General features: G+C 44.0%; 1 protein-coding gene and 3 non-coding genes across 8 annotated transcripts; 3 read left to right on the top strand and 1 right to left on the bottom strand.

The window, feature by feature from the left end:
• Nucleotides 1-858: 858 nt before the first annotated feature.
• Nucleotides 859-21,836, bottom strand: LOC6730639 (apoptosis-resistant E3 ubiquitin protein ligase 1). 5 transcript variants are annotated; one of them, XM_016179402.3, is made up of 10 exons: nucleotides 19,833-19,931; nucleotides 13,731-14,065; nucleotides 4,428-4,870; nucleotides 3,847-4,359; nucleotides 3,588-3,786; nucleotides 3,395-3,531; nucleotides 2,616-3,341; nucleotides 2,226-2,552; nucleotides 1,888-2,150; nucleotides 859-1,808 (listed from the first exon to the last, which is right to left on the bottom strand). In XM_016179402.3, exons 2-10 carry the CDS (start codon nucleotides 13,804-13,806, stop codon nucleotides 1,706-1,708), a joined length of 2,787 nt encoding a protein of 928 aa, XP_016023076.1. In that variant the 5' UTR covers nucleotides 13,807-14,065; nucleotides 19,833-19,931; the 3' UTR covers nucleotides 859-1,705. The 5 variants fall into 5 exon arrangements, with proteins under 5 accessions (XP_016023076.1, XP_016023078.1, XP_016023077.1 ...); XM_016179404.3 differs by lacking the exons at nucleotides 13,731-14,065; nucleotides 19,833-19,931 and adding an exon at nucleotides 21,350-21,836; XM_016179403.3 differs by lacking the exons at nucleotides 13,731-14,065; nucleotides 19,833-19,931 and adding an exon at nucleotides 21,350-21,836 and having other exon boundaries at nucleotides 2,616-3,323.
• Trnaq-cug lies at nucleotides 18,383-18,454 on the top strand. The gene has a single exon. It is a non-coding gene; the product is annotated as a tRNA-Gln (tRNA).
• On the top strand, nucleotides 20,716-20,787 carry Trnaq-cug. The gene has a single exon. It is a non-coding gene; the product is annotated as a tRNA-Gln (tRNA).
• Nucleotides 20,942-21,013, top strand: Trnaq-cug. Its single transcript has one exon. It is a non-coding gene; the product is annotated as a tRNA-Gln (tRNA).
• Nucleotides 21,837-21,912: the final 76 nt, after the last annotated feature.

Raw genomic sequence — 21,912 nt, 5'->3', positions numbered from 1 at the left:
TATATATTTGTATTGGCTCCAACTTATCACTTAACTTTAATATCAATCCCTAAAGTATTTGGATAAGATGCGTAAACGTTTAAAATTTCTATAGAAGTGAGTAATACGTTGACAAAAACTAACCTCAAGCTTAACCTGCGGGTCGGAGACGTCTCTTCCTAGACTTTCTTCTGATTCTTGCATTTCACTTTCATCTTTGCCTCCCGAGAGACATTACCCAACAACCCATGAAGATGCTTCGTTTGACCCAGCCCGGAGAGATTTGGATTTTGGCGCGTGTGCCCCTCTAGAAAGTGACAGTTTGAGTGCGCACTTCTAGGTAAAATCCACTTTCTCCTTCTACCGCACTCAGGCCCTTCCGCGCTATCCATACTCTAATTAGTTGCTAATAATTGTTTAAATGCAGACGCACACTTGACTGGATGAGCACGCGTTTGATGGCTACAAAATGTTGATTGGTGGTACCCCGTAATTTGACACTCACGCTCCACCAAACTCTCACTGCGCCATATATACTGCATATATCTGCTCAAAAGAGACCTCGGACTGAAGTACAGTTCACAGAAGATACGCTTCTCTAAGGGGACTTGCGTAACCCTTCTTGAGTTCGTTGGCTTTCCCTAGAGTCGCCTATGTGCAGGTGACCTCTGGAGACCTTGGAAAGAAAGTGGTTCGACTCTTATGACACCGGTTTCTGGGGTATTTTATATAGCAACAGGTACAATTTACCATTAAATAGTATACAACTTATATAAGTGCACACCTTGGGAAGTGCATTTTATAATCCGATATGAAGAGAAGGTGAAACAAATCTATCTTACCATTTGTGTGAGCCTTGCACCAATAAAACACCAGCACTTCCGTTCTAAACAGTAGATTTTTATTACTTTTAACCATTTGAACCAACCCTCCGCCAACCGATTGATATATAAGCTTTTAGAGTTCTCTCAACAACTACAATTCCATTACATTTACTAAATTTTAATTAGTATGACTTCTTTGATTTTTGCTTTGCGAATCAACAACATTTAAAAACTACGTTTCAACATTTGCTTCCACATATTGCTTTTAGGAGAGCACAGCGAGGGAGAAGGATTTGGGATTGTATTCGAGTTGGACCAGAATTTGGCCATATATATTTGGATTTTCGATAGAAGAAATGCATATAAACATTGCTCATTGTGAATGTTTCGACAATATAACGATTACAATTAGTTCTTAGTTCAGTATGCTACAAACTCTTGGTTTGCCACCAGCTTGGGTTTCTCTGGGGTCTCTTTACACAGCGCAACTAACATTTAATTAGAGTAGTTTTCGGAATTATGGCTACTTATTTGCTTTACCGATAGGTAGTTTAAAAGATTCCCATAACGCTTAGGTTGCATTAGTCTATTATACAAGTATCACATTCCTTTTGATGATGATATATATTCGGTTTTAATTTGCATCTTGACTCGACTAAAACTACACTCGCTACGCCGGCTAATCCGTGATTATTATTGCTTAAGGGATCACCCGCCGGGGGATAATAATATACCTATCCAGGGACTGAATTTAATTGCAATTATCACTAGACAGGCTTACGGACTAGTTCACTTAGTTGCTAGCATGACATATAAAGCGCACAGAAAGGAACACAGTAGCGTAGCAGACAAAAACCGAGGGCTATAGCCACCCCCCTCCTCTCCTCTATTATCCTATATATCTAGACCATGCCGAATCCTTCGCTGCCCTCGCTGATGGCCAAAAGCAGCGACTTCTCGAACTGCTCGTAGCTCTCGTAGTCGGGCAAACACAGCTGGTTGAAACTGCAATCGAAAAAGTTTCGTTTTTTAGAGAACGCCGAAATTAAAGGCAAATAATGGACGATGGAAAAAGTTCACCCACCAGGTGTGCGCCGTGGGCAGGTTGCCGAAGGTCGGGGCCGCCGTTATCTGGAACTGCGGATTCAGCTCCTGGAATCCCCCGGGCGGCAGCTGGGAGCATCCCGTGGTGAACTGCAGCAGGCGGGCCATCTCCGTCTGGCTGAAGTTGCTCACTCCGGCCCAAAACCAGGCCAAAACCCGCCGGAACTCAGCCGAATTGCCGTTGGCGATGTGGTGCGCCTTGAAGTCGCTGATGGAGTATTCCCCAGTTCCGCACATCAGCAGCTGCACACGAGAAAATGTTTATTTAACGCCGTGAAATTAAATTAGCTAATTATAAAAGCTTATAATAACACTCACCTCCAGTTCGTTCTCATCGAAAATGCTGAGAAGGTTATCTGGTATAATGGAATTCAGACCCTTCAGGAAGCTATCCACCTCATCCTTGACGTTATTGCACAGACGCTGCTGAGCCAGGGCGTCCAGGTACTGGTTCTTGGTGGCATTGGTCACCCGCGTCTTGGCCCCGTTGGGTATCAGTTCGATGGTCTTGCTCAGCTGCCCACTACTGGAGTCGTACATCTCCTCCACGAAGTACAGCTCCAGCGTGTCCGTGGCATCCAGATCGGTGTCCAGAATGTACTTGATCTTGGACAGGTACAAGTCGGGATCGTCCTGCTCGAAGTACTGGTAGGTAAGGAACGCATTTAGATAAGATCATGATTTATTATTTCGTTTTTGCCGACTAACCTTGTAATGCACCCTCAGACCAATAAGTTGAGCCAGAAAAGAGCGACTGAATCTGGCTCTGACCAGCTGGCGATAGGTGCCACCCAGAGCGCTCTCAAAGAGACACTTTCCCACCATCTTGCCGGCGAACTCGAAGTGCTTCAGCTTCAGATGGGCAGGACGCGTGGGATTTGGATGGACCAGCGCCTGGTGCTTGTCGTGGAAGGTGCAGAATAGACCTCCGCGGGCGTCGAAGAGGGCGCTGCAGACCAGCTCAAACCACTCCCTCCGCAAACCACCCCAGTCGATGCCCTGTTCGCCCTGGAAGGTGACTTCGAAGTTGCCACACCAGTCGGACACCGAGAAGCCCTTGGCGGCTTTCATGCTGCTTTCCAGAATTTTCTCCCGCTGCACTTTCAGGGCCATCTTCTCGTGATAGTAGCTGGCATGGAATTTGCGAACCTCGTGGTAGAAGAAGTCCTGCTTATCCTTGAAGGTCTCGGATCCACCAATGTTCTTCAGCAGAAAATGAGTGAAGGTTGCAGCTATGATATTCCGATCCTTGGAGGCCAACTCGATCTTGGGTTGGGCTCCGTCGTCTATGATGAAAACAGGGCCGTGCAACTGGGAGACCAACTGCGGCAGGAAATGGAACTTGGTCGAGGGACATAGCCGGAATGTGGCAATCCTCTTGGGGATGAACTTGAGGATCATCTCCTTGATGGTCACCTGGAAGATCAGCGAGTTCTGAGCCCTCACATTTTACCCGATGTCAACGTGCTCCCCAGATAACCACTCACCTGTTTGGGTCCCACATAGCAGAGCACCTTCCTCGGCTTGTTCTTGGACACACCGAAAATACTCAGCAGTTTGGCCTCGTAGCAGATGTTGTGCTTCCGAGAGGCTATGTTCTTGTGCACCAAGGTGGTGTCGCTGCCTGGAAGGGGTTACAGATTTATTAACTCCTACTAAGACTATTATCCCCACACTTACTGCTCAGCACAATGATGTCGAAGTCGCCGTTGGGCAGCTGCTGATCCCGGTAGCTGATCACTGCCCGTAGACAAGTCGGTTCCGGAAACAGAGCAGTCACCGACACCCGGGAGTTGACCTTGTCGTAGGCGAAGACAATCGCATGCTGCAGTTTCTCCACTGGAACTCCATGGAGGTCGTATATTGCCACTTGGTAACCCTGAAAAGTTACACAAAAAAGTCAGCTAAAAGCGTTCTAGAGAAAATGAACATCCCGTACCTGCAGCGCCTCATCCGATTGATTCTGGTCGAACAGACAGGAGTTGCCAAACTCATCCCGTGGCTCGATGTGCATCAAAGTGGGTGCACCTGCGCAGCAGATGACCGTGCTGGCGGGCCTGATGAACCTGGAGCGCCTGGCATCGATAGCTCCTGGCAGGAAGGATCGCAGGAAAGGCGATCCGGCGATGTGGCTGGCGCCAATCAGCACGGATATCTTGTACTGGCCCGCAGTGCGAACCGTGAACTTCACCTTGGCGATGTTGGCGTTGTTGGGATCGGTGGAGGAGCCCAGTTCGCTAATGGTGACCACCTTGCGAGTGCCCTCGGTGACCTCGACGAAGAAGTGGTCCGTATCACAGATGGGATATGGCTGGCCGTTGCGCTGGAAGAAGCGCACCACGAAGCACATGGTGCCGCCCACGCTGGCGGGATCCTTCCAGTCCCACTGCACCTTGCAATTGGCGGGCAGCAGATACTTCCCGGTGACGTATTGCAGCAGGGAATGGCGGGCCTATGAGTACAAATTCTTTAGTGAGCAATCCGTAACACAATCGGTATTTAAAATCCCCTTGCTTTTACCTCTGGGGCCAATGAAGGCTGCGTCATGGCAGCCAGAGTGACGAGGCCGGCGACTGAGACGGATACGACCAGCATGCCGCCCCATGTCCAAGCGTCCTGGTGCTGGCTGCTCTTGACCACCGTCGACCAGAGCTGCGCCTTCAGAGCGTCCAGTTGGGCCTTGGACGTGGGCAGGTTCTGCCGTGCTCCTGACCACAGCTGCCAGTCCTTGCCAAGGATCTTGCTGGCCCGTGAGTCCTCCAGCCAGTAGACGTCCTCCAGTGAGGCGACCTCCACGGCCAGCAGCCGTTGGTAGTGATGCTGCAGCCGGTGATCCTTTAGCCACTCGCGCAGGATCAGCTTTTGCTGGAGATGCAATGCGGCCCGCTGAAGACGCTGCTCGTCCAAGGGGGGCAGCTCCGGCAGACGCTCCGGATCGCCGCAGCTCGACAAGGAGGAGATTCCTAGAACAGGCGGAAAGTATGCGATGATTAACAAGGCTTATAATGGCAATTTTTAACTGTGTAGTTCGGTAATGAGGGGAATGGAGCGCCTTACAAGTAGAGGGCCACCAACTTTTCTGGTAATTGAGTTTAATGGTTAAAGTTTCGGCAACTTTGCCGTCATGTCAACTGTTTGCCAATGTCGCCATCAACGTCGAGCCTCCATCCGTCGCTATAACTCTGGGCTCAACGACTTCCGATGGTGTCTAAAATTACAGGACAACTAATTTGGCCAGGCGACTACGTCAATGCCGTCGATTCCACCCATTTCTGTGTGCCCTCAACAAACTTCCAATCAATTACGATTCCATTTTTTATGACTTAACCCAATGCCAAACCGAAAATAGCCAGGGAAACGACACTTAATGCGTTGTTTGTCGCTTATCGCCGGCTGAAATCGAAAACAAGAGGTTCCCCACTGTCACGTAAGGACCTTTTCTCCACCCCGAACCGATTCCTTGAAAGCTTAACCCTGTAGTTACGAGGCTCCCGCTGCTCCCCCCAATCTCAATTCGGCGAAAAACTTTCATTTGGCATTATTGCAGTTCAGTTGTTGCTGTAGGTTTGACTTTTCACCATGTAAAAATGTAAGTGGGTGACAGAAACAAAGCGGGAAAACTCCAAGGAGGTGAGAAAAGCGAGGAAATGGAAAACACAGTGGTTGCATTTAATATGCTAAGTAACTTCGAAGGGGAAAAATAAGTTCAACTTTCCTGGAGCCAAGAGAAATTATAGTTGAAATATTCACGAAGAGCACGAATCAATTTTCCAATGTATGCCTTTGGAAAAGACGACTATTTTTCCAGAAGAAAATCATTCAAGTTTAAAAATCTTTTATTACAACTTATGAAAAAACCCTAAAGATAATTTCGGTAGGATATAAACGAGACTTTATTCCGACCTCAAAGGTGGCAGTGCCAAAAATTGGTAATGTATTTATGAGACAAGCTGGGGGTGCGGAATCTCTGCCGATGGTAAGCCCAAATTAACCCCAGGAAAAGTCAGACTATCCGGCTAGTTAACCTCGGTGAAATGCACTTAAGCCCGGCTCCCACAGCGGACCACAAAATCCAGCTAAGCCAGGGACCGCAGGAGTGCGAAAAAAATACGGACCACGACAGACCGCAAAGCGAGTAACGTGCAAACGAAACCCAGGCCAATTGTGGCCGAAAGGGGGTGGTGGTGGTGGCAGGACCTCCTCACTTCCCCTCGGAAAAAGTACAAATAATAGAATATTCGAGGAGGGGGTATAGAGTTGGTGGTAGGCAAAGTTTGCGTGCCTGACATTCGAAAACGAATTCATTTCGTTACCAATTTCTTTCGTATTTCCAAAGCCCCATTGGCCACCACACGCCCCGAATTCCTAACTTGTTCATATTTCGCGCAAAACGAACAACTTCCGTTTGATTTGGCCCAGGCGATAGGAATATGTACGTATTTCGATGGCAGAAAAATGCCCGAACGGGCCACAAAGTGCCCACAATGAAAAGTTTCGTTTCTGCGGAAAACTCGCTTGCCCTTTTAGGCGTCCAACTACGAGAATCCCTGGTTATTTGTATAATTAAAGTATTTCCACTGCATATTTAATGGCGCTGCAGCAAACGACCTTTGGCCCGATGGCTGAACAGGAATTACTAATCGTTTTTAATTAAGGACCAGCGACTGGGTGACGGCGGAAAAGCTGGGAAAGTCACCAAAGTGGCGAGCTGACAAACAAAGCCGAGGGGGAAGGCGGCTAAATGAAAATGCCTGCCGAAGGTTAAAGCGCGACGTGGCAGGATGATGATGATGATCGTGATGATGATACAGATGATGGGCATGGGAACGGGCATGATGATGAGGATAAATGTCAAGTGAAAGCTGCGGGGGGAGCAGCAATGACTGATGAGGCCGACTTTTGACCGTCGCAGCTGAAATGATGAGGGAAGGCAGGTGAATATCGCCCCAAGTGAACACGAACACCCACTGAGAAAGGACAAAGTAGAGTCAGAGTTAATTCCCTTATCAAAAGTTACTTAACGACATCAAAATAAAAGTAATTAAAAGAACTTAGAGCTGGATCTAATTCCACAATTCCGAGCAATTCGATTTGGAGAGCCTCGAGTTAAGCCTCTAATAGAATATTCACACTTGGGCACTGGAAATTCGGTCGATTGTTTTCATTATATTTTCGGTTAGTCCGGCGAATTATTGAATTATAAATAAGTCAATTTCTTTGCCGAATCAATTACTTATGCGAAACGAGCAACGAGGCGTATGCTTGATGTTTTCATGTCGTCCTGCCTGCTGATAGCCATCTATAATTAATTAAGTTTATGGGGTGGAATAATTTAATTTGTAGCATGTGAACAAAATGAGAACAATAGACACATTTGTATGTGAATACAAAACATCATAGCACAGTTTCAAAATTAAATAATGAGGTTTAGTAAAGACTCAGAATGCCTCTATGGAAATTCTTACCCATTGATTCACCGAAGCACAACTTCACTTTGAGCGAGGGAAAAGTCTTGCCACCCGTGGCCACACGCATGGCGCCTCCCACGTTGATGTGGCTAACTACCATGGATATATCGAAGCGGCTGGCATGATCTGGAGGACGTCCCTTATAGACGACAAGGCTGCGGATGAGGACCAAATCGGACCTGAGGGAGGCATCTTCGGGTGAGCAATGCATCTGACCCATTTGTTGTTGCTTGTGTTGCTTGTGTTAATTTTGACAAACAACTCCTGGATAGACCTGCTGACTCTCGAATTTGCCCGTGGCAGTGGGGATTCGCCCGCCTCCACACTCTTTTGTTCGCTCATTAGCCCAAGGATGGCAGGTTGGCCCAGGCGAAACGCCGCCAAAGTGCTGGGCAAATGTTTGCAGAACGAGCCAACTTGGCCTATTAGCCAAGGGCTGCTTAAGGCCAGAAAATTTAATGTCCCCAGCGAGGAGTACAGTGCTCAATGGATAGGGTGGTTTTCTTTTGGATTTTTAGCAAAAGAAAGCAGCTTACTCAAGCCCTTTATAAATTAGTTATGTCTTCTATTCCATTTAAAGAGCACAGAATTCCAAAGTTGGTTGGAAAACTAGGAAATGAAATTGTAAGCTCTTTTTCTGTTACACGTTACATGTCTTTATCATTCTTCACGAAATTGATTTTACAATTTCGAAACGCGCTGTTGTTGCACAATGCCACCTTTTCCAGAGGGATGCACGAAATGATTTCGCTGTTTATTGTTTGCTTTTGACTGTCTGCCCTCGCTTTTCCTCCGCTTTCCTTGCGGAATGCCCCGCTTTTCCATCGTTTTCCCTCTTTTTGTGCTCCTGCTCCTTTGTTATCCCTCCATTGTTGTGCTCTTTGCTTTATCCTTTTTTATCGATTGTTCTCCGACGATGGAGGCTGCAGAAATTACAATTTGAATGACATTCGATCGCAGAGGGGCGCGCGGGGGCTGCAGCGGGGCAGGGACGTAGAGGGGGCGATTAAGGTTGCCACAACAAAAGCCGCAATATTTTCCTTAACCCCCTTGCTCCTTTTGTGCTTGTTTACCAAAGTGAAAAATGATAAAATTGCCAGCTTCATCTTCCACCGAGGACATCCTGTGTGTGTTCCCAACCCCCCTTCGTCCCTCCCCCCACCGCTTTTCATCTTCTTTGTGCACTCAAAAAATATTATCTTATTTCTTAATATAAAAAAAAAGATAGAAAATGCACATTTTATTAAACCTTCTAGTCTTTCAATCAACTGAAATTCGCTTTATATTTATTTTCATTTTTAAATCAAATATTTTTCCACGAGAAAATGATGAAGCTCACTTGCAAAATATTTGAATCGCAGAGAGAAGGGCAGGTATTGTAGTACATTTTTCATATAGCTCCCCCTTTTTTTGTTATTTTGTTGTTTTGTTTAAGCTGCACACCCGAGTGGAGCTTAAAGTTTCGAGGGGGATATTCAGGCGGCAATCGTGAAGCTGGGCGAGCGAACAATGTGCGCTGGCTGCACTCGACAGCTGCAACAAATTCATCCACAAATATTTCATCTGCTTACAATAATTTATGTTGCCTGTCTGCAGCAGACAGCCAGCAAGAAAACAAGCAGTCGCAGCGAAGGATGTGGGTGCCAGGAATATTTGCATGTTTAATTTAAAATAAAGCGCACTGCTGCTTTGCAGCAGAAACTCATGCTCGAGTGTAGGGAGGGAGGCTCATGCGAATGCAGCACTCACACTGCTGGGCGTGCCACACTTGCCTCAAGTGGCGGCATAAATTCAAATGCCACTTTGGCAACAGACTCGGCAAATTACGTATACGCAGTGTAGGCACACAAACGGCAACAGTCACCTCTCTCGCTCTCACTCGCTCTGATTTTCTCCGTGTTGGCTCCCAAGTGTCCTTACAGCAAGCTGTGCTCACCTCCCCCCATTTAGGGCCCCCTCATCGCAGGATTCCCCCGCTTCCGTCTTCCCCTCTGTATCCGTCTACTTTCAATATACATCTCGCAATTTGGGCGAAATATGTAGCCAAAATATGACTGAAATGCTGTTGGATGTGGTAATACAACGTGGATGTGTTACACTTTCCACTGCTAAACTTCATTTTGTCTAATTACGGCAGACTTTAACCAGGAAATTAGAGTAAATAACGAACTAAATATTTTATTAAAACTTCAATTAGATAATTAAACTGTGGAAAGTCACTATTAGCCACTGCCTAGAAAGAAGCAAAAAGACCTTAGGCAAATTCAAAACACCTGGTGAGCTCTATAATCTCAAATATCGCCCTCCAGACAAACTATACTCTTTCCAACCAGAGAACAATTTCATTTATTTGGAAAAACATTTAGACACAAACACAAGGATGTGCAGAGGCTCGGCCTCCGGGGAGCGACAGCTATGGAGACAGGACAAAAGGACGGGCCAGAAAAAGTGACAGGGACGCAGACAGCGGAAGTGCAGGAAAAGAAGCCATCATCACATAGTTCCCTTGCCCTTTCCCCGAACTGCAGTTTACCTAAGCCTGGACAGACAAAATGAGCGTTGCAATGAAATTTTTAAACACTCACACCAGGCGCCAGGCATTCGGAAAAAAGGCCCAGTTTGAGGGGAAGGTGTTGCCTTGCTTGGCAATTGCCTGCAAATGATGCCACAGCCGAGAATCTCGGACAAGATGACTGCCTCGTTGGCAGGCGATAAGGAAAAACCAGGCAGGAAAAGGCAAGGGAGGCTCTAGGAGCAGGAAAATGAGAACACAGTGCAAATATTTTAGTTTTTGAAAATTGCAAGCCAGGTAGAACTAACACTTTTGTCTAAGTTTTTTTTTTGAGTGCATTTCAAAAGGCAAAACTGACTTGGAGCTCTTTTGGCCATCGACAAGCAAGCCGCAGCTGTTGCACCTGTCTACATAGCTCACCTTTGTCTCCTCTCCTCTCCCAGCATGTATTCCCTTTCCCCTAGTCGCCTCACATTTTTGTGGCAAGGATGCAAACTTGTATCCTTTGCATGCGGGCAGCCCGCACAAGCCGCACGCCGCAACTCTGAAGGCAAACAGATGTTCGCCGCTCTCCCGCACACGGGGGCATGCCACCCGCCCCTAACCCCACGCCCCTTTTCACCAAGAAGGTGTGACATTAAATGTCGCTTAATTTGAGTGCCCCTTGGCGACAGCAGCTGCTGCCGATGGGACTCCGAGTGGCAGGGATTCTAGATGCTGGATGCTGGCGCACATTTGGCACTGCGGCTGCTTTGGCTGCATTAGAAAACCGCAGAAGGAAAGGGGCGAATCATCAGCCAGGGGCATTATTCACACTCAGGAATGTCAAGGAGGGAGGGAGGTGGAAATAAATTCTCGAAATAAATTGTACGGACATGAGATGCAGCTGCAATTTGCATTCCATCGATTTATAATTGAGTGGGAGTATTGCAGTTGAGCGCGGGTATGTGAAATGAAATTCAGTGCTGGCACAGAAATTCTATTAGAAATGGTGATTGCAATTGGTCTATGAAAACATATTAAATTGCTTTATGTCGACCATAATTGCTTGGCGATAAATTTTCAATAACAGAGTAGTCAGGCTCAAAATTGTGGGTACATGTGAGTTGACCAATGCTTCATTTATTTATGCAATTATAGAAATAGTTGTTGTTGGCCCCGATTAATATGCCTTATTTAATAAAATAATAATGTTGAGTGGCCATCTCCAAGCAGCGTTGTTCATTTTGCATACTTATTTGGCCCAATTTCACTGCAACAACTCTTCACTTCCCATCGTATAACAATTTTATGGCATTGTTGCAGCCGCACTTCCACAAAATGCAAATTCAAATGAAATTCCAATTGCTGAATTAAAAGTCATTACAGCTCTGGCATTTGCACAATTGTTATGCAAACAACCGCACCGAAAAAAAACCCTTAACCTACTTCCGGCTGGCTGGCAGATGGTAGGATGGCATAAATTCCATTATTTATTCATTAATTTAAGGCCATTAGGAACCCCATGGCTGAACCTAATCAAAATTTGCACATGGCATAAGCGTTGCTTTCAAAGTTTCGCTATTTGATCTCTTCTCTGTTTCGAGCAATTTAATTAAGCACGTGGCCTTTTTGTTTTTGGCTGGCGGGCGGAAAACTGCATTTTCCCCGGCCTTAGACGCGAAAATCCACAAAAACCAATTTGCAACTTTAATGCACACACCCACACACACAAGCGAGGCGCAGGGGCGGAAAACGCCGACGACACGCCCACTGAAAAGCAGTGAAAAACCCACTGACATGAGCCTGCAACTTTTACCTCCGCTTCTCGATTTTTCCGGATTATTTTTTTGCTTTGCCTGCATCTAACTGGGTAAAGAGAGGCCAAATTGGGTTAAAACCATAATGCCAAAGTATTAATGTTGCAGCCAGTGGACGGAGGGGTTTTCCGGGGCGCAACCGCAAACATGAACCGATTTAGGTAACCGCTACCTCAGTACATACACATACACACACATATATGTGGCAAACATGGCAGAAAACATTTGCCAACTGCCATCAGCACCGACTGCACTGCACTGCCAGCGAAAGCCTTTCTCTCGAGCCCGGCAATTAATGGCCCGAATGGCAGAAGGGCAGTCATCGGAAGTTTGGATGGCAGTGGGTGGCCAAGCAAATACCCTTAAGGATAGTTAAATCACTTTGGAGTAGATAAATATATAGGAAATAATATAATAGATTGTTCGATGTGGTTCTCTAAGGTAAAACCACTAGTACGAGTATATTGAGATATATTTCAGCAATTGCGTTTCATTTTGGGTTTTATTTAAGTTTCATTAAAGTTGTCGCACATTTGAATATCAACTTCCGCGCTGAATGCTCATAGAATCCTCTGAATATAACCGAAATGTAACCGAGCCCGCTTTATTCATGAATTCCTGCGGGGACCCAAGGACCTCCTGTGTGGAAGGCAAGCACCTGCGCCCAATTGTTAGGCTCCGCACGAAGGTATGGAAATTCGGAAAACGCAGGTGGAACATGGAATATTTGCTTGCCTACAGCCGCACACATGCATACATGAGCAGGATATGCGGCTTTTCCCTTCCATTTCCACTTTCCCCACCCTTTAGTGGCCGCCCTCTTTCGCTTTCACTGGCAACATGAAAATTCGCATAAACAAATTTACACGAACGAAGCTGCATCACTTTGGCATTTGCCAATTGGAGTTTCGAGTTCGTATTTGTATTCATAGTGTGCGTGCATCGAAGGTCCTGCTGTGAAAAATAATTCACTTATTACGAATTAGTTGAGATAATCACTTCATTGTTTTAGGGATATAGTTAAAAGTTGAACTTTTGTTATATGTAAATATTTCAATTGGTATTTTCAATCTTGAAGCTTGAATCTATGGTAAAAATGCCATTTCCGATCTGCAACTCTGTTAAATGACACTTATTGACATCACTTAATTGGCCGAAAAGGAAACAGTGGAAGCGCATTAATGCACTCATTCCCTTTCAGTCGACTAAATGGAATTAAAAAAGCGCCAATTAATCCTATCAGTCGTCGGCCATCGGAATTAAAGTGGACAATCAGGTTGAGGGCTGTCATTAATGAGGTTTCAAGGATTATCCTTTTGACACAATGCTGACTCGCATTTAATTCAATTTGTATCTCGATTTACGGTGTTTGCTGCATTTAAGAACGGTTCCACCATTTCTGTTTTTAAACGCCTTTAAGGACTGCATTTTCCTTGGCCAAACACTGCAGATGTTGCATCATTTGGCCTGCACTTTGCCATTTCGATTTCCCGGTCTATAACTGCGGCCAGACTTAGGCCTTCCCGCCCCCGAAAAGCGCTTATACATTACGTGCATAAGAGCACTTTGCTGCCCATTTGCGTTTTGCATTTCGGACTGGCTTTCAAGGGGGTCCAAAACTCCCCTTCCCTTCCCCAGATTTAACCCACGATCTGCCCTCTTCGCAGGGTTATGTCACTGGCATGCAAGCGATTTCCAACCAGTCCACGAATGGGGAAAAACCAGCTCGAACCGCTCTTGACTTTCGTTTTAATTAGAAATGGGAAAAGTGCAACGATTGCACACGTGAGGCTCAATGCGAAGGTTAAGCTAGCTTCACGCTGAAGTCTTTAAACGAAAAAATGAATATTTTAGCTTTGTTTTAATAAACAATATGTATCTCTGTGCATCGTTATAGCTGCTCGGGGGAAACGGAAACGGAAGCACTCGAGAATGAGCGCCATATTGCGCATACGCCGCGTATTTGACTTTGGAAACCTAATTTGAATTTGATGCAGCCGGTGCACACGGCCTAGTGCCACCCACTTTTTATCAACAAACTCACCTGAGGACGAGGACTGCGAATGGCGCATTGTGGTGGCCATGGCAATGGAGTTTATTTCCGACTCGGGCGACCACATGGTGATCTCACTTCCTTTAGCACTTAGCGTTCCAGTTAATGCACCCTATATATCGGGCTCGTTCACAACTTAATGGCTAAGTCATGTTGGCCACGGCCTTTTGGATTTTTCGTTACGCCCACTTTTCGTTGTTTTGTAAATTTTAATTTATTAAAAAAGTTTTGCTCGCAAAGTTTTGACATATTTCATGCATAGCTGCGGATTACTAGCCGACGGCAGCTGACTGGGGGCGAGGGGCGTGGTCGTTGGTAACAAAACTCTATATATATGCACACTTTTCGTATTAGTTAGGTAAAAGTTTAATTAAATGAAAAAATAAATACCTAAAATAAAGTGGGTGAGAAGTTGAAAGAAGAACAAAATTTAAAATGGAATGGAATGAATAGAGACTGCATCCCTCAATACAATTACTTGGATTTATTGAAAATCTAAACTTTAAAGGTATAATATGTTTCTAATTCTAATAAAGATTCCTTCTATTTTCCTTTTAACTATTGCACTGTAAGCTGCTTTATAGTGATTCTCGTTTTTCCTCTTTTCCGCATTTTCTCCTCCAATTTCGCAGTAATTTTCGTTCTTTGCCTGCCAAGAAAATATATGAAACTTGCCAAAAGCTTAAATCAAAATGAAAGTTTATTCCCTCCATTTCCCCCTGCCACTTCGTCGCGCCCGCTTTTCTCTAATCCAGTGCCTTCATGACCGCCATTAGCTGGCAGGAAGAGTCTCCTTCCCCCTGACGCCCCGCAGCCTTAATTTTAAACACATTTTCAAGTGGCAAGTGCCAAATGACAGTGGCAACGAAACAACAACACCGTCTATCTGCATCCTTGGGAAAAAGGGTAAAAATGGGGAAAATCGAGGGAAACTAGGAGCGTTTGATGGCATTGTAAGCACACACACCTCCCCGCACCCCGCTCTTGGCCGCCTCAAATTGCTGTCATTAACTTGAAAATGCAGGGAGCAACAAAAGCAAGGACACCGACAGAAACTAAAGTCCTTTTAATTTAAAGCGACACCTATTTTCAAGAACTACAATACTTTTCTCGATAACATTGGCAAATGCCCTGTATTTCCCAGCATTACTTGTAGTCATCGATAGGTTCAGACTTCCTCATGTTTCCAGTTTGGATCCTTGTTGTTGACCTGGCAAGGACAACTATTCCCGACCTACTCGTACATGTACCTCGTATTCAAGTAGCTCAACCCATTGCGTGCGCTATTTTGCTGGTTCTATGTAGTTGCCTTTTTCTATATAGTTGCGCTATGTTTATTTACGCAGCTGAGACTCAATTACAGTCAAGTGTGTGAGACGTGAGTGGAGAAAGTGGAGAAAGCGGAGAAAGGGGCCATGGTCCTCTGCGAAGAGAAATTGCTGAGAACAGCTCAATAAAAACTACAAACGATTTGCGCGTGCCATCTCGACAGGGATAATAAACAAGCCAGTTTGCAGCCGACAGGACAAAAACATCGATTCGAAAACTTGGCCAAACTGGCAGAAACTTTCGGGTGAAGAGAAAAATGTTTTCTCAAATGAGAGGAAATCAATTTGAAAGATAAGTGTTTCAAATGTATCCAATAAATTGTGCGAAACTTAGAAACTTGGCTGCTTAAAAAACGAACTGAAGCTAATGGAGGTTCAGATCTATTGAATTAATACTTGATAACTAGCTCTAACAATATCGGAGGAAGTCATAATATCTGCTGCGGAAATCTTTCACTATCTATCTATTGAAACTCTAGATATCTCCGCAGTAATCCCATCTTCACTGGGCAATCAAATCCTGTCGGTGGCTGCCACATCGATGTGCAGAAGTCACCCATCTTGATTCGTGGGCCCGAAAGGAAAGGAAAACCTCTGGACAGGGCCAATATTTATTGATGGCGCACTCGACATTGACAGTGGGGCAAAAACGTGCGGGAAAATTATGCGGCATCGCCCCTTTCGACCACCGAAGTCAATAATTTCGTAACAGCCAGCGAAGGCAGCTTCTCTGGCGATGATCATCATCATCGCCATCATCATTACCATGGGGAAAGGTGGCCATTGATGGCGCCATTTTTGTTTTTGTTTGCCCAACCAATGTGCGATTTGTGCTCCTGTGTGTGTGAGGGTCCTGGGACTGTGTGCAGGATATCTGGTAATGTGAGCTGACAAAACTTTCTCCGTGTGTCTGCCATTTGTTTGTCTGCGTTCGTGTGTGTTTACTGTCGGAATATGTAATGAAAGTGAGCTGTTCATTTGCTTTGGGGTCATCAAATGGCCCACACACTGACAGAAAAATTAGCATTGAAAGATTCTACATATAACATTAAAAAATTGATTTATATCAGCATTTTATAAAAATAGAGCCTTTCATATTGGCATCTACTTCTTTGTTGAATCAAATTGCATCACTTAATACTCAATTATCTGATTTTTCCCAAGTGCATGTTCAGTCTGCCCTTCATTTACCATTTCCGTTTCCGCCTTTTGTCTTGCGTGTAAAGTAAATAATGGCTCGTGCCATATTTTGTTGTTTTACGAGTCGACCAAAATATAAAACCAAGCAAAAAATAGTAGAGAGTGGCTACGAAAAGGACAAGTCAGGCCTGCGCTAACCATAACTTGTCATAAGTCTGGGGTTTCTGGAGTTCTCAGGTCAAAGATACGAGCCGAGCCAAATATAGGCATGAGATACTGAAACTTTTATGACTACAAATTTCTTTAGTGCACAGCCGGGTCGAAATGCGTACTTTATGCTAATACAAAGTGCAGGATGAAAAAGGGGCGAGGACTTCGGGGCCAGGACCAACTGGAGGCCGGGAAAGTCGCAGATGGAGCACGACTTGGAATATGGGGGAAATGCGGCTAGATTGAGAGACTGCGGCAAAGTTTTGCTACCGCGGATATCGTGGAATATTGGGCCAAGACCCGACAAAACGCTGTAGGTAAATACAAATATTAGATTGGTGGTGCCTAAAAGTAGGCAACACAAAAGTGTTAATATGCAAAAAAATATTTTACATTCAAATCAACTTGATGTTGATAGTTTATGCAATAGATTAAACATTTTGAAAATGTTTTTTCCCAGGGTATATGATTGAAATTCGCTACTATTTTCTATAAAATCAGCTCTAAACTGTTTTCCATTTTCTTTGGCCTGCTCACTTTTTGCACTTTTTGCTCTCCGCCGCTGTTATGCAAGTGGAAAATAATCTTTTGCGTTGAAATGCGCAAATGTTTTTTTGTTTTCCCCACACGCTTTGTTTGTCCATTCAAGGACGCCACAAAAGCAACCAACAATATGATAATTTCGCAAAGCAGGAGGCGACTGAAGCCAAAACGAGATGTGGGAAACTTGGCTGCTGCATTATTATAATTGTGGCTGACAAATGCGACAAAAACAAAAGCAGCAACGAGGATATGCCACAAAATGCTGTCGAGGGCCGTGGCAATAATGATAACTAACCGCAGAAGAGCGGCGCCAGTACAGGTAACTTTCCCTACAAGGAACTCACCACGAAAATAAATACATATAAATAGAACTAAATCTATAATTCATCTAGTCTCCACTAGAGGCAGAGATCTCATTCTAACCAAAGTCTACAGATTTAAAGATATAAGTGAATGAAATCAAGTGATATTTTGGTAACATCATTATAGGTTTGGTAGGGAAATATTCCTTCTGGGCGATTAACTGTAGACAGTGTGTGTGTGTGTGCGAGAGGGACGCCTGCAGGCAGGAGGCGTGTTTCCGCCCTGACATCTTTGGCCTACATAACAAAAACAGTTGCAGCTGTTACGGCACCCAGAGAAAGAGAGTGAGAGAGGGGTAGAGCAGGCAGAAGGGAGAGACAGTGTTAGGGAGGCAGGACGAGAAAGTGTGTGTGAGCACACAATGAGGCCTCTTGTTATTTGCACATGTGTAGCCCTTGTTGTTCTTGTGCGCCTTACGATGTTTTCTGTTTTCCTTGCCGTTTTGTTTACTGTGTTGTATTTTTGCGTTTTCATTCTTTTTTACTTCGTTTTCTGTCTCTTGGCACTTGTGTCACTTTTAACTGCTTGCGAGTCTCCGCAGGCTCTCGGTTGGGGTATAAAACCTTTTAATTTGCTCAGCCGCATACTCCACAGCCCCTACTAGCCAAAAAAAACCTCCTTTTTTCCGACAAAACAAGAGCAATTTCCTTTTAATTTCCTTGCCAGCCGGAATGAAACAAAACATAAAGAAAAGCAGAGGAAACCGAAAAAGGTTTTCGGCCCGCAAACGAAGAAATGGAAATATTTTGTTTGCTTTCTCTGCCTCCGACGGACATTGGTCAATGTTTACCAAACAATTATTTCCTCTTTTTGTCGCACAAACTAAATGCTTCCGAATCTCCACTTTCTTGCCTTTTCCTTCCTGTCATTCCCCCCTCGATTGGACAGCCAATTTTCTTCGACTCGCATTGCTGTCTTTATGGAAATATGCAAATGTTTGCTTTACGCCGATTTCATCTTTCTTTTCTGCCTATCTCAGCTCAATCAACTTTCCTCGGCCGACGGGTATTTTTGGTAGCGGAAATCGAAGGGAACGATTTGGCGGCGGGTGATCAGCGCGGTTCCATGGTGTAATGGTTAGCACTCAGGACTCTGAATCCTGCGATCCGAGTTCAAATCTCGGTGGAACCTGAGAGAATAAATTTTTTTTATATATTGCCCTATTTATAGGTCTAAAGAATTACATAAACCACACTATAGAAAAATACAACACTGCACTGCACAACTGAATTTTTTAAAAGAATTCTTAATTTAAGAACATTATCAGCATTTATAACCAAACATTTCCTATTCTTTGGCATTATGTAAGAACAGGTTGAACAACTTTAACCTAACCTGTCCCCAAACATTGGTACACATAAACATTATACAAATCATTTCCCCAAATGCCACTTTATACATAATTGACCGCACAAGACCCTTTTTTCTTTCGTGCCGTTAACTCATTAATTAATATGCAGGTCAAAAGTAAATGCGATTTAAAGGTTAAGCGCGTGTGTAGAAGAGGAAAACTGGGAAAGGAGGATATGATGGGGAAAATGGTAGGTGCGACAACAAGATTTCGAGTGGACATGGACATGGTCATTGGTAGGGACGAGTGACATCAAAATTAATTGGCAATTAATTCTTTATGAGCAGACCGATCTGACCAAGTCGAAAAAATACAACAATGACAACCAGTGAGAGTTAAAGTAACGAAAATAACAAAAACACGCGGTTAACTGAATAGACAGGTACACTAATAAAAAAAGTTGAACAAATCTAGAACTAAAAATTAATGAATAAAGTAAAGTAAATTTTGGACCCCCTAATACCCATTTATAATCATATAATTCGAAATAATTATGTCGTTTATGTATTTTTCCCATATTTTCCACTTCTTCTGTTGCGAAACACTTTGCGGTGCACACACATTGGACAAGCTGGAGATGAGTCAGTCAGTTTATTCAGATGGGATAATGGAACACACGAGCCGAAAACACAGCGGAGGCAATTCCTCCTGGAGGTTGGATGCCTATAAACTGGCTGCGCACCGAAGTGTGATGGGGATGGGGAGGGGGATGGGGTATAATTTCACTCCGCCAAGCACGCCAACAATAAAAAATTAATATGCCAAAATGTGGAAAATTGTTCGGCGCGAAATTTGCTTTCTGCATGGACCCATCGCGTATTAGCAGAGATTAGCCATGGATCATTAGCTTTGAGTGGGCGTCTCAATGGAGGGAGCTCCAAAAAAAAAAAAAAACACGTGCTACCCTATATAGGTTAGGGCTCCTTTTCGTGGCTTTGTTGCCCTCGTTGTCACGGAATGTTGTGACAACTTTTGCGTGGAAAGCAGGGAAAGTGGGGTGAAATATGAGCAAGAACTGAACGCGATGGAGCACAACAAATCATAACTTTTGGCGTTTTTCGGCCATTTATATTGGTCTTGTTATTGGTTGTATCTGTTTCTGTTTCAGTTTTTGTTGTTCTTTTTTTTTTTTTGTATTATTTGTTTCGGCCGTTGTACCAAGGAAAAACGGGGGAAAACGCGGCGGCTTCCCAGGCGTGTGGAAATGTGAAACCAGCGCGTCTCAAAGTTAAACCAAAACTGAGCATTTAAGGACTTTTACGATTGATTTTATACCGAAAGCCACACTCCGAAAACCGAAGCCGAGTGACACAGAAAACGCTCGTGTCCCGCGAAAGGAGCCGAAAATTCACGAGGACCCCTTTCGGAAAAATGAGCTTTTGCTGCATCCTGGGCTCCTCCTTTTCCTCTTCCTCCTCTAAACCCCTTTGCAAATCCAGCAGGTTGTTTTTTGTTTGGCGGGCTTTATTAAAATTACATTATCATTAGGCAAGGGAGCATGTGCTTAATTAGCTTATTTCATTATTTCTAAGCAACCAATTTAAAAGGCTTAGGTGAACCCACTTACTATATTCCGAAACATCACTTTTTGCTAATTGCATTTTAAACTTGTTTCTTGTTCTTTTGTTCTAGGTATTATAGAAAAAGCTATTTTTTTTCAATAAAAAAGCATTTAAGTTTTACTAATAAGATATATTTTTATTTCCATTAGCAGGAATTAAAAAAAAATTAACCGATTTAAACAAATATTTTATATGAAAAGGAATAATAGATTCTGAAAATATCACGCTGGGTAACGAGGGTTTAATAAACGCCTCGAGTTCAAAGACAAGTTTATCAATCTTTTTATAGACATAGCAACAAAAAAATGTTTAACTATCTTTTGGCGCTCTGCCAATCAACAAAAAACAATAACAACTCGATGACACGGAAATAGACGGGAATATGGAATATCAGTGAGCAACTTTCTCTCAATGATCTTCGTATGTTAATCTGTCTACCTGCACTGGAAAAGTGACTCTTGGCGTTCATCACCCATAGAGGTTCTATGGTGTAATGGTTAGCACTCAGGACTCTGAATCCTGCGATCCGAGTTCAAATCTCGGTAGAACCTAGACTACATTTTTTTTTTTTCTTAATTAAGTAAACTTAGTTTTTTAATAATATTATTTGAATTCAATACGTATTAAATTATATTCAAAAATTTAACGAATTTGCACGTTTGGTTGCTATTTTTGGCTCTCTTTAGAAAAGCGGAAGATCAGCTAGGTTCCATGGTGTAATGGTTAGCACTCAGGACTCTGAATCCTGCGATCCGAGTTCAAATCTCGGTGGAACCTGAATGAAATTATTTTTTTCTTTTAACTGGAAGAAAAGGAATGATCGAGCGATTGTTCTAAAGAAATCGTGCTCCATTTGTTTGCTCGACCGAAAATAACAAGTTTTTTTTTGCAGCACGTGTATTAAGAAAGCTCTAAAAGCTCAATTCGTCAACAATGTACCGAAAGTTTCAGTGGGTGGTAAAGAAAGGGACGGGGCGAGACCCCATCAGCAAATACAACAATTTTAAATTATAAACAAAAGCCAATGGCAACGACTTTAAACCTAGATAAGCCACAATGCAACGTCCCCTTTGATAATTAATTTGGCATTAAATCAAGCAGTACGAGACTCACCTTTATCGCGAAATAACTGCTTGTAGGACGCTAGGTTCTCCGATTCCAGCCATTCGTCGACGGTGGGAAGGGGCGGGGCGCTGTGCGGGGCGGCGGGATGCGAGGACCAAATCAATAGCACTATCTTAACCAGCGAAACGGTGAACATCAAACTCAACACCACGGCAATTAGGACCTTTAACGAGCGTTTCAACATAATCTTAAGAGTCCGATTAAACGCTCAGCCGTCTCTTTCTAGCGGCAGTCGAGAATTTTTGATTTGGCGCTACGAATGTATGAAATAAGCGAGCAGCAAAACACTATCCGTAGCCACACGCGATAAACAAGGCGAGCATTATTTCAAGTATTAAGTTACTTTTGCCGAATGATTTATGCAGAAAAAAGCGCAGAGTGCAAAAATGCAGCGAGAGCAAAATAAATGCACTGCGCTGCTTCTTCTTCGATTTTGGCTGCAACTGTCAATCTGATTGTACGGCATTCCACTTTGACCATTCACAATGGCAGCCGAATCAGCTGTTTAGCAGAGACACCTACCACTAAGTAGATACAACCACACACCGTTA

This window comes from Drosophila simulans, chromosome 2L (genome assembly GCF_016746395.2).
Source record: "Drosophila simulans strain w501 chromosome 2L, Prin_Dsim_3.1, whole genome shotgun sequence".
NCBI lineage: Eukaryota > Metazoa > Arthropoda > Insecta > Diptera > Drosophilidae > Drosophila > Drosophila simulans.
This window is presented reverse-complemented; position numbering and strand designations above follow the sequence as displayed.